The 12168-nt window shown below is 30.8% G+C and overlaps 2 protein-coding genes across 2 annotated transcripts; both read right to left on the bottom strand.

Annotated features, from left to right (window-relative positions):
- Positions 1–68: 68 nt before the first annotated feature.
- Positions 69–4299, bottom strand: LOC110728151 (probable 2,3-bisphosphoglycerate-independent phosphoglycerate mutase). Its single transcript, XM_021907798.1, has 6 exons — positions 4144–4299; positions 3097–3436; positions 2731–2876; positions 2153–2429; positions 1369–1641; positions 69–894 (listed from the first exon to the last, which is right to left on the bottom strand). Exons 2-6 carry the CDS (start codon positions 3403–3405, stop codon positions 415–417), a joined length of 1485 nt encoding a protein of 494 aa, XP_021763490.1. The 5' UTR covers positions 3406–3436; positions 4144–4299; the 3' UTR covers positions 69–414.
- A 6917-nt stretch (positions 4300–11216) lies between these two features.
- Positions 11217–12168, bottom strand: LOC110728148 (late embryogenesis abundant protein, group 3-like). Its single transcript, XM_021907797.1, has 3 exons — positions 12028–12168; positions 11714–11782; positions 11217–11545 (listed from the first exon to the last, which is right to left on the bottom strand). Exons 1-3 carry the CDS (start codon positions 12079–12081, stop codon positions 11471–11473), a joined length of 198 nt encoding a protein of 65 aa, XP_021763489.1. The 5' UTR covers positions 12082–12168; the 3' UTR covers positions 11217–11470.

Raw genomic sequence — 12168 nt, 5'->3', positions numbered from 1 at the left:
AACACATGCTAATGAAGAAGGGTAGCAGGCATAAATCCACGAATTAATGCCATTTTGAGAAACATGTATTGCTTGTAATTATTAAGAATAAATTAATAACATGAGGTCTTCACTCTTTTATAAAAGAGGTACAGAAGAATCAGATTCCTATGACAAAATCTTCAGGAATGATACAAGTATCTGAATTCTCAGAAAGTGAATGCAGTATGTACACATCAAAACTTCGGTCAGTATCTGAACCATCAGAATGTGAATGCAGTAGATACAACAACATCAGCAGCAGGAAATTTGATAGCAGAACATCATATCATAAAGTTTATGCTGAGAGTAATTCAGCCAAAATCATGACAGTCATTGAATTTCAATCAGTTCCCTGAAGTCAGTCAGTTACCTTCCTTTTCCTGTGAGAGAAGATTAAAATTTCAGCTTCAGAAATGCTTTAATGATTCCCATCATCTCACTCCCTGGAAAACGGCCCAGACAACCCCTTGCAGCAGCAATCTCGCTCAATTCAGAAACTGAATCACCACAGAAAGCCTTCACTGAGGCTCTTATTTCATCGTCACATATGCACTCATCCCCTAGATCTTCCCCAGCATTCACAGTTGGAAGAGGAAAAGGTTCGAGGGAAGTTTCCATCAGGATTGATTCACCGCCTATTGCACCCACAAAGTCTCTCAATCGACATAGTGCAAAAGGAACAGGTTCAAAGCTGTGGTCCCCATAATCGACTGGTGTAGAGTGGTCACCCGTTACACAGAGGAAGTATTCAAACTTTCCTGTCAATTCAGCTTGCCAAAGCAGTTTAGCTAGCTGCCTTATTGCTCTATCAACAGCTTCTAACCCTTTGACTTTTAAAACACTTGCTTTATCATGGCCTGCATCATCTATTGCCTGCAAGAATAAATCAATTTGACATCACAAGAGAATATGAAAAATGGACTTGGAAAAAGTTGTCATGAATATGATCAAACCATCAAATACACTATGCTATCTCATATGGTGGGAGCTCTAATACTTGAGTAAAATTCGTGCTTCAGAAATCCTTCACAAAAAACATAAGCAAATACAAATCACAAAAGCAAACAATAGCTGATTAAAGGAAAAAAGAAAAAGATCGAAAATTTTCAGCAACTGTGCACAAACATATTGAAGAATGATACAGGTGTGGAACTGATGCAAAAAAAAACTGAATACAGGGAGTTCCTCTTGCCCTTGCTCCAGTTTGAAGTGTCCAAACTCCAAACAGTCCAAAGTTTACATTGTATCCAGGTGTCCAAGGGTGGGAACCAGGTTTGGTAGATATTAAAGGTACTAAGTATCAAAGTAGGGAATATATCAACGGTTAAATAGAGGAAAGTTGAATACCTTGATGTGCAGAAACCCAAAATCGTAACCATCAGAATGACCAGGCTTGTGCTCATCCTCCCCAGGAACAAAAACATTCGGGCAAGAGTTTAAAGGAGCTGAAAGAGCCCTGGCTATTGCAATCGCTTTGGAAGTTAGCAGGGTTCGATAGTCTCCTGTTGCTCCAGGAGCTTCAAGGATATCAATGCCAAGAGACATCCCAAGACCAGCAATGATCTTAGTAGGAGCAACCATGCATGGTCGTAGGCTGTGTTGCTTTTCAAATGGTGGTACCTGCAATAAGTGATGTCTAAGAAAAGACGTTGGATGAAAACAGAAACAACAAACAAATAAACAAACAAAATAACATTCAAAGCTAAAATATCCAACTCACTAAAGAAATCGACTAATATCATCTTTTTCCATGAGGCAATTTTTGAACTTTTTGTACATTCTATATTTCTTTTCTTCTAGTAGTTTGAAGCTAAATTTCAATAAACTACGAAACTAGACTAAACCACGTGACAGGATATGTACCACACAAGACTAACTTGACAAACTACTGAAAAGGCATGGATCATAGTTAAAACCAGATATGGCATAGAGCAATAAAATGATCATGCAATTAGCTAATTAAACAAGGTTTAACTGTCCAAGATTGGAAACTCAAGTAGGGAGATGAACCCATTTCCCAAGGATCACAAAATAAGTCCAGTCCATATAAAAATTATTACATCAACTTTTTTTCTATGAGGCACACATTAGCAAAACAATAATCTAGGAAGTGGAGTAAGGAAGAACAGACCTCAATTCGGATACCACAACCTCGTAACAGGACAAGATTAGCAATGCTCTTTCCCTGCGCTACTCTCTTTGCATTCACAGGGTGTGACACAAGTATACGTGATATCTCCTTGGATAATTCATTCACAACTGCAGCTGTGTGTTTTGCTTCTTCAGTATCATCCAAGGGCTTGGCTTGTAGAAGTAAGCGGTTATCCTTCAAGGGGTCAGTTCCTGAAATATTCCCGCTTAACTTAGGTCCCTTCACTACCACTCCACATCTATGCTCTGTGGCATACCTGCACAAAACAGCACCAAATATTGCAAAGTTTATCACCGAAGTTTTCGCATAAACCATATATACCGTCGACATGATATACTACAACTTTTAATATCAATCACAGCAATACATGGGAATTTTCAAGTTTTTAAAATCAAGTAGCTAAAACAATAAATGTACACTGAATAACAGGGCTTCACATAGTTGATAAATTGATTCATGATTTCATGCAGCATAGGTCCATAAAATGTTATTTTTCACAAAGTGGATGAAACCCTGAGATCAATATAAAATTGAACTGAAATGAGAAGCATATGCACCTGACTCTAACTTCATACTCAGGATAGGATGGCAATTTCATCCCATCCAGAGAAGCACAGAGAATAGGCCCCTCTTCTTCAAAATGCCGATCAGCCCTTCTACTAGTGACGATGCCTGTTTTCTCATCCAATGTTGCAAAATTTGACTGAATCAAAACAAAATGGCATTACAAAAGCACCAATACATATAGAAAGCATAAATATGCCCATGACAAGCATGCATATACTCCATATCAAGTACAGTATTCAGTAATTTTACAACCAAACGTTGTCGATTACTCCTATATTCTTATTAAACTGTCACAGAAACAACTTGATAAAAATATCATAGTGACAAAATTCAAATAAAAATTAGAGGATTACTACCTTGAATGCAATATCCCCTGGTGACATGGCCAACCCAGCACCCATTGACTCAAATGCACCTCGTCCACGGTAATACACCCTTGGATTATAACCCAACAAAGAAAGATGGGCAGTGTCACTCCCACAACCTAAGCCAGGTTCAACAGGATCCATAAGCCCATTAACTCCAGCTGAAGCCAAAGCATCCAGATTGGGCACTCTAGCCACTTCCAACGGGGTCTTAAACCCGAATTTCGGGATAGATACATCACCTAAGCCGTCAGTCAGCACAAATGCTACTCTTCTCTTAGGATTCTCAGCTGGAGCCATACTTCTATCTCAGGTATCTCTTTAAAAGTCCCTGAACATATGATTAATCACGCCGAACAAAAATTAACTATAGGGTTTCATTTTTTATTCTAATTTCCAGCAAAGTATCAAGATTAAGCCAATCATCTTACACTATTTCAACTAAACAAAATGAGTAATATTACCCAAGTTACAAAACATACTCCCTCCGTTCCTTCTAGATAACAATAGTCGCATTGATGGTGTAATTTGAACTAGTAACGCGACAACTAAATCCGAACAACACGGGTACATTGTTTCATAACTATGCAACCCAAAATTAAACCCTATACAAGAAAATTCTCAAATTATATTCGATTAGTATCTGCATGCACGAATTAAAACTAAAAAAATCTCTAACAATTCCAGAATTTAAGTCAAAAATCACATTATGATTACAATTTTCCAGGAAATTGGCAAAACCCAGTCATAATTACCACAATCACAATCAGAAAGTTACAATTTTCCAGGAAATTGGCAAAACCCAGTTATAATTACCACAATCAGAGAGACTCAATTTTTCATCGCATATGGAATCAATCCAAATTCCATCAAACCCATTAAAAAAGATAGAACTAACAAACATCAGATCCTAGAAAGAAACAGAGCACAATAATCTTGTAATCAAAATTAATTCACAATGTCTATTTCAAAAACAAAAATTCCCAAAAAAAAATGAACAACAAAAATCAGACTTGATTTATTAAAATAAAAACTTACCAATAAAAATATAGCCTTTAGAATCGAATTACAAAACTAGAGCTCAGATTGCGAAGAACTTAAATTAAATCTTATGAGAAATTGTCTCACTTTCTTTTTCTAAAGTGGGAAGCCATGGAAATTGGAATTGATTCTATTCTCTGTAGTCTGTATACGTGTGAATTATAAAAACAATTACGTAATTATTATGGACTGGCTTATTTGTCGGGTCAATTGGCCAATACATAATGGGCTTTTTTCTAAGACTAATTTCAACCTTTTTTTTTTGTTTTTTTAGGGTTCGTGCTAGTAATTGATATTGGGCTAGAACTTGGAATGTGAGTTAAATGGGAACGTGTCGTAATTTCGTAAGTAGGGATTATGTTTACTCCTTTAGTCATCTTTTGCTTTTATATCATGGAATTATTAGGTCTATTATTTCGCTTAATCTATTAACTATTACTAAAACTAAACATTGCTGACATTATCAACCCTCAAACTATCTTACATGTCATTTCTACATTAAAAATTTTCCCTCCAATTTCTTTGTGTGATGTTATCAGATTAATTATTAATATTTTTTATTTTTATTATTAATTTACACTTTGACTTCAATACATAAATGTCTATATAAAATTTATTTAACCAAGTTTCTCTCTTAAATTATAGTTTCACACTTTCACATACCTAATTTGTTTGATGTTTGGTCGGGCATTTTAATTTATTTATTTTTTTTACTTTCCTTAAATATAAATTATTTTTATATCTAATTCTTATATTCATATACGATGTAATGCACCAAAACATAAATTACAAGAAAAATTAATTCTAACCGTGCATCGCATGGGGATAACCTAGTTTTTACTTATTTGAATTTATTTGGATTCATTTGGTCTAATTTGGACTTACTTAAACTTATTAAACTTATGATTAGTTATAATTTGAACTTTGATAATGCTTATCATAATTCTCTAAATCTTGACGTATTAAACATTTGATAGTAATTCTCAACTAACCCCTCCTTTCATACAATTGATAGTCTTGAATTCTTAATATATTGTATCTTTGTAAAACTTAGATCAACATTTAAACCTAAGATGATACTTTGTGCGTTCATATACTTAAGAAAACAATAAAAATTATAAATTTCAATTTTGCATTTTGCATTTTTCATATACCACTTTGACCACATTCTTATTATATAGATAGCTTAAAAAAAATAAGAAAAAAGAAAAAAAGTTAAAACACTAGTATGTAAATTAATCATAATACTTTAATTTGAATACACGCATTCGATTCTTTAGCTTTTTTTTTTTTTGTGTTTATTTGTCTAAGCCACTCTAATCAAACAAAATTCATACTTTCGTTAAGATTGACAGAAATTTGATCGAGAGAATCCATTTATCAAGGTCAATAAAATTGACTTCATATAAGCTGCAATGAGTAGAGAATCACTCCATAGTATTTCACATTGAGCATCTCGAAGAATGAAGCCTCTTTTAAAGATGAAAAAAAAAAAAACTAAAAATTATCAAAAAGTAATACTACGTACTAGAAAAGCTTGCCATACATGCATATATGCAAGCTTTACCCACTTATTAATAAAAATTAGATTCATAATTCAAAGTTAATTAAGTTCTTCATTTGTTCATCCCGGTGGCTTCCTTCACTGAATCCATAGCTCTAGTTGCCTTAGCTTGCATTTGTGATCCACCCTATACACAATAAAACATCAAACTATAAATATACGATAAATTTAACTGATCAATCAATACTGATGCATCTTAATCATACTATACATCTTAGAATGTATGAATAAAAGTAGTCGTATTTACTAGTGATTATAATTTAAATAACAAGGATAATGTGATAATTAATTAAATAAACAATGTAATTTAAATTTGTTTATGAAATACAAAGTATAAATGAAATGTTGTGTGAAATAAAAAGTACATAGAGGGTAAATGGAAAGCACCTCCTTAACGGTTTCCTTAGCTGCTTGGCCGGCACAACAAGCCTTGTCCGCCATGTTACTTGCCTTCTCCTATGACATCCCAACATTTTATAAGAAATCGGATTAACATCAAATATATTAAATACATAATTAGAAAATTAAAAATATAAAATAAGAACAAACAAACAAAAAAAAAAAAAAAAAAAAAAAAAAAAAAAAATCACCTCGGTTTGGGCCTTGGCCTGACCCGCTTGGTAGCTAGCGTTTTGTGAGTCCATTTTGTATTAGTACTTGAGAATGGAAAATATTTTTATTTTTTGGTTTGTTTCTAACTCTTGTGAAAAACTCAAATTTGATTAATTTATTGAATTAGAAAGGGAATGAATTTATAGATATGTTTGGAAATTAAATGAGTGGTTGATACTTTTGTGAAATGAGCTCCTCATAAAATGTGCGTTTAAAGGTTGTTGTGATCCATATTTTCAGAACATCCATAATTTTAAAATCTATACTTTGACTGCTTCATAGATTTGGTAATTGCCTAATTGGTACGAGTTACATTTAGTGGATTGGTGGAAGACAAAATTAACTTATAATTTTGTTGGATTTGTTTAATGTGTTATTTGAATTATCAAAATTTTAATTAAAGCATTGGTAAACAAAATTTAACTATGAGTTAATAAGTATATATATATTATTTTATTTTATTTGCCAAGATAATAAGTATATTTCTTATAATTATAGTATGTAAATAATGTAATTAAAGACATACGCAGTTAAATATGTAAGTGCAGATATTAAAAGTCAAAAATTGCACATTTTATTACACTATAATATATATTTCCCATTTCTTGCATAACACATACTTTGATAATATGTTGTAGTATAAAAATTGTATTATTAATTTGATATTTTTACTTAAACATTTGAGAAATATTTTATTTACATTAGGCCAAGAAAGCTTTAAATTCTTGGAAAGAAAAAAAAGAAAAAAGAAAAAAGAGAAAAAAAAAAAAAAAAAAAAAAAAAAAAGAGAGAGAGAGAACAAAAAGAAGAAAGCTTTAAATTGGTTTTTCTCATCCATCAATATATTATAGAAGTTTCTAGGGGTACTATAATTTTATTTGGTTTGTAGTAATACGAAATTCATAAACGATAATTGAAATAATAGAAAACATTATGAACGTTTATGGTGGTACTAATAGATTTAAAACTCTGTGCAATGTAAACAATGCTGTTATAAATTGTATACATAGAGAATTTTGACTGGTAAAGAGGTTGTGATTAATACTACGGTACATAGCTTAATATAATAATACTAGATGAATTATTTTACTAAAATATTTTTTTTATTATAATAACTCTGATGTACGGTTTCTTTGTATTTTTTTCAAATAAAATATTTTACTAAATATATATTCATCTAATAAACTTTATGGTATTTGCTTGCTTACTATTTGAATTTTTTATTATAAAATGAATTATTAACTTTGTTTCTCATATTTAGATAAAATTCGTAATATAAAAAGATAATATTTTATTTCACAAAGTTTCATATGTGACTCAATCGATCAAATTCATATCTAGTCACACCGTGTGGTCGGGATTACTTGGTCATGAGTTACTTGGTTGATCAAGGGTTACTCAATCGATCAGGGGTTATTTGGACGGTCAGGGGTTACTCGGTCAATGTTTGGGTGTATCTCAGCCGGCCACACGATATGTTCAACCACAAAAAAAACACGCTGATTTTATTTTTATAATTAATATAAAAAAAATTATCTAAAATAAATTTCAATTCTTTTTTTTTTTTCATTAGCTAAAATATGACATTTTCCTATGTGACGCTCTAAAATTAATCTTATGTGGCATAATCCTATTGTAGCGTTTTAAAATTATTAATCCTACGTGACGGTTTTTTATTATAATCCTACATAGCGCTTTAAAAAACTGATCTCACGTGGCATAATCCGATTGTAGCGTTTTAAAATATTTATCCTAAGTGGCGCTGTAATAATTTTTTAAAAAATAAAATCCTACGTGGCGCTCTAAAAACTTGGGAAAATACCCCCTTTATATATATATATACTAGTTTTGTGCCCGGGTGATGCCCAGATGGTTGATAAAATTTTAAGATAACATTTTTACTTTAATGTTAATAAATGCAGTCATATAATCCGTTATGATAATATAGGATATTTGGACATACGATATCATATGGCTTATATTTATATAACAGTGTACTTTTTGTAGTTTTGTTTGTAAATAAATATCAATGTTATTATTGACTTGAAATTACTTATATTGAGCTTAAATTATTTTTACTAAACTTAAAGTATTTTTACCAAACTAAAATTATTTTTACAGATTAAAATTTATTTTTACTGATTCTCTAATATTTTTCATAAAATAAAATAACAATGCATTTTGTATGCGGCTAGCCACACCATCTGTCCGGACAAAGTAACCCCTATAAAACTGACCGAGTAACCCTTGTAATACTAACTGAGTAACCTCTAACACTGACTAAGTAACCCTATCTATAACACTAATTGAGTAGCCACTATAACACTGACCAAGTAACCCCTATAACACTCACAAAGTAACTCTTATAAGAGTTGATGACACGGTTTGACAAGCTACATATAAAAGTTTGTGATTAAATATATTTAAATGGATCTTATTTTAAAGAACTTTTTAAAACGAATTTGATGATGGAAATAGAATTAAGTAATAAGATATTTATAAAAAGTTATGATTAATTTTGTATATATAAAATATTATAATTCTATCGATAATAAAACTCTATACAACAATTTTATCTTAAAAAATCTATCCAAAAATGCTTACTTAGCATCGTAGGTGTCACAATAATACCTATTTATCACCTACGTGGCGCGACACTTGTCGAAAAATTGGAATGTCAAGTGTCATTGTCTCGTGGCCTGGCTACGAGACCGGGCTTTATTTATTAGTGACTAGTTTTGTGCCCGGGCGATACCCAGATGGTTGATAAAATTTTAAAATCAACATTTTTACTTGAATGTTAAATACGGTCGAATAATTTGTTCTGATAATGTAGGATATTTAGATTTACGATATCATATGGAGTGTATTTTGTGTAGTTTTGTTTGTAAATAGATATCTACGTTATTATTGACTTGAAATTATTTTTATTGAACTTAAAATATTTTCAATGAACTGAAAGTATTTTACCAAATTAAAATTATTTTTTATTAAAAATTATTTTACTAATTATCTAATATTTTTTAAATAATTTAAATAACAATGCATTTTGTATGCGGCTAACCACACCCATCTGGCCGGACAAAGTAACCCCTATAAAACCGATCAAGTAACCTTTGTAATACTAACTGAGTAACCTCTAACACTGACTAATTAACCCCTATCTATAATATAATACTGATTGAGTAACCACTATAACACTAACCAAGTAACCTCTATAGCACTAACGAAGTAACTCTGATCTTGTAATAGTTGGTGACATGGTTTGGCCAGCTACGTATAAAAGCTTGTGATTAAATATATTATAAATGGATCTTATTTTAAAGAACTTTTTAAAAAAAATTTGATGATGGAAATAGAATTGAGTTATAGGTTATTTATTAAAAGTTATGATTAATTTTGTATGTATAAAATATTAAAATTTAATCGATAATAAAACTCTATATAACAATTTTATCTTAAAAAATATATCCAAAAATTGCTTTGTTTATCTCCTACATGGCGCGACACTTGGTGAAAAACTGGAATATCAAGTGTCGTTGTCTCGTGGCCTAGCTGCGAGACCGGCTTTATTTATTAGTGATATATGATATGACTAGTTTTGTGCCCAGGCGATGCCTAGATGGTTGATAAAAGTTTAGGATAAACTTTATGGATTGAATGTTAATACGATCATATAATCCCTTTTGATAATGCAGGATATTTAGACATATTGAATTGAAATATATTTTATTGAATTGAAATTATTTTTACTAAACTAAAAGTATTTTTACCAAAACAAAAATCATTTTTCATGAATAAAACTTATTTTCACTAATTCTATATTATTTTTGTAAATAAATTAAATATATTATAAATGGATCTTATTTTAAAGAACTTTTTAAAACGAATCTTCTGATGAAAATAGTACCGGGTTATAAGATATTTATTAAAAGTTATGATTAATTTTGTATGTATGAAATATTAGAAGTATATCGGTAATAAAACTTTGTACTACTTTTTTATCCTTAAAAATCTATCCAAACTTCGCTTACTTAGCATCATGTGTGTCACAATAATACCTATTTGTCGCCTACGTGGCGTGACACTTGGCGAAAAACTGGAATGCCAAGTGTTGCTATTTCGTGGCTGCGAAATTGAAACCGAATTTATTTATTAGTGATATATGATATGATATGATACTAGATTATAACATTACAAATCCAAAAGTAATAAGACCGACCTCACTTGATGATGGTTCATCTTATATTATTAGCTTACAAATACAATCAAAGATATATCAAGACATGAAAAATACATTAATTTCAAATAAATAAAAAATCATATCAAACCCCATTGGACCATAAGAAGTAACTTTATTTATGTGAAAAGACCATAAGTTAAGTTGAAAATATGATCCCGATAAAATAAGACAAATTTGTTAAAAGATAAATATTGCTACATACATGCAAGTGATCCAGCATATGTTTTGTTTTTCTTTCATTTTTTTAACAACAACTCTAAGTGAAAATTATTGATAAACTAAAATATTTGAATGTCATCCTTAATGGCGCAACTAAGCTATTAACTTATTTTAAGAATCAATATAAGTATTTTTTTTTTTTATTTACATACTCTAATATTTATTAACTTCTTTTCTATGGTGTAAGGAGGATAATCCTAACTGAATCTCAAACCATCACGTCTTCTTAAGCTAGTGAAATTAAAAGCATAATGTTGTACACTTTGATAAGTTTTAATTTATTCATTGAGAAAGGAAGAATACGAGCATACAACATTTAATTCCCAACTTTCATTTGTACGAAGTAATAACACAAGATGGTGTTAATTTGAAAGGAAATAATAATTTTCATATTCAATCAAAATAAATAAAACTTTAAGTACCGAGAGGAAATCGAAAACTAATTGAGGCAAATAAAATTTCACTTCATTTTATATAAGAAGTTCGAAGAACTAGTAGTAGTACGATATTACATTGGACATCTAGAGGATATAAATCATCTCTATTTAGGATAAAATTAAAATAAACCCTAAAAACACCAAAACATAGTACTAGAAAAAAATGGCTAGAAACTCAAGCTTCGCCCCACTTATTAAAAAAGCTAGATTCATAAAAAGTAGCCAAGACTTCAATTAAAGTTAGGTGCTTCATTTGTTCATTCCGGTGGCTTCCTTCACTGAATCCATTGTGTCTCGTGCCTTAGCTTGCATTTGTGCTCCAGCCTACATGTAATCAAACTATGGTATTAAGAAATTTCTAGCATGCGAGGAAATGTCACCTTTGAAAGTAATATATACGACTAATTTTATAATGAAAGCACATGTCTTATCATACAACCGTCTCAAAACATGCAAGATTTGGTTTAAAATAAGAGAAAGACAGAAATGGACCTCTTGAATGGATTCCTTGGTTGATTGGGCAGCGGAGCTAGCCTTGTCTGTCAAGTTGCTAGCCTTCTCCTGTGAGACAACACACAACAACAAGAATTAGCACAAGTACGCACATGCTTAAGAATTGAACCGTGAAAATTAAGACATGGTGTAATGGTAACAAGGAAAAAAAAAATTGAATTATAGGTCATATTACTATCAAACTCGGGTGTTTAATAAATCTTTAAAGAAAAACCAAGTGAAATTTAAAGAATTAAAGAGACATAACATAACACGTTAAACATATATGAAATGAAAAGTTTCAAAATTCTCACCTCAGTTTGGGCCTTGGCTTGACCAGCATGGTAGTTAATGTTTTGTGAGTTCATTTTCTATGTATTGAACTTGTGTTTTGTTCTTGAGAAGATAAAGGTTTTCTTGCTTTGTTACTTGTGAAAAACTCAAGTGTTGATGAT

Source organism: Chenopodium quinoa, unplaced genomic scaffold (genome assembly GCF_001683475.1).
Source record: "Chenopodium quinoa cultivar QQ74 unplaced genomic scaffold, ASM168347v1, whole genome shotgun sequence".
NCBI classification, from domain to species: Eukaryota; Viridiplantae; Streptophyta; class Magnoliopsida; order Caryophyllales; family Amaranthaceae; genus Chenopodium; species Chenopodium quinoa.
This window is presented reverse-complemented; position numbering and strand designations above follow the sequence as displayed.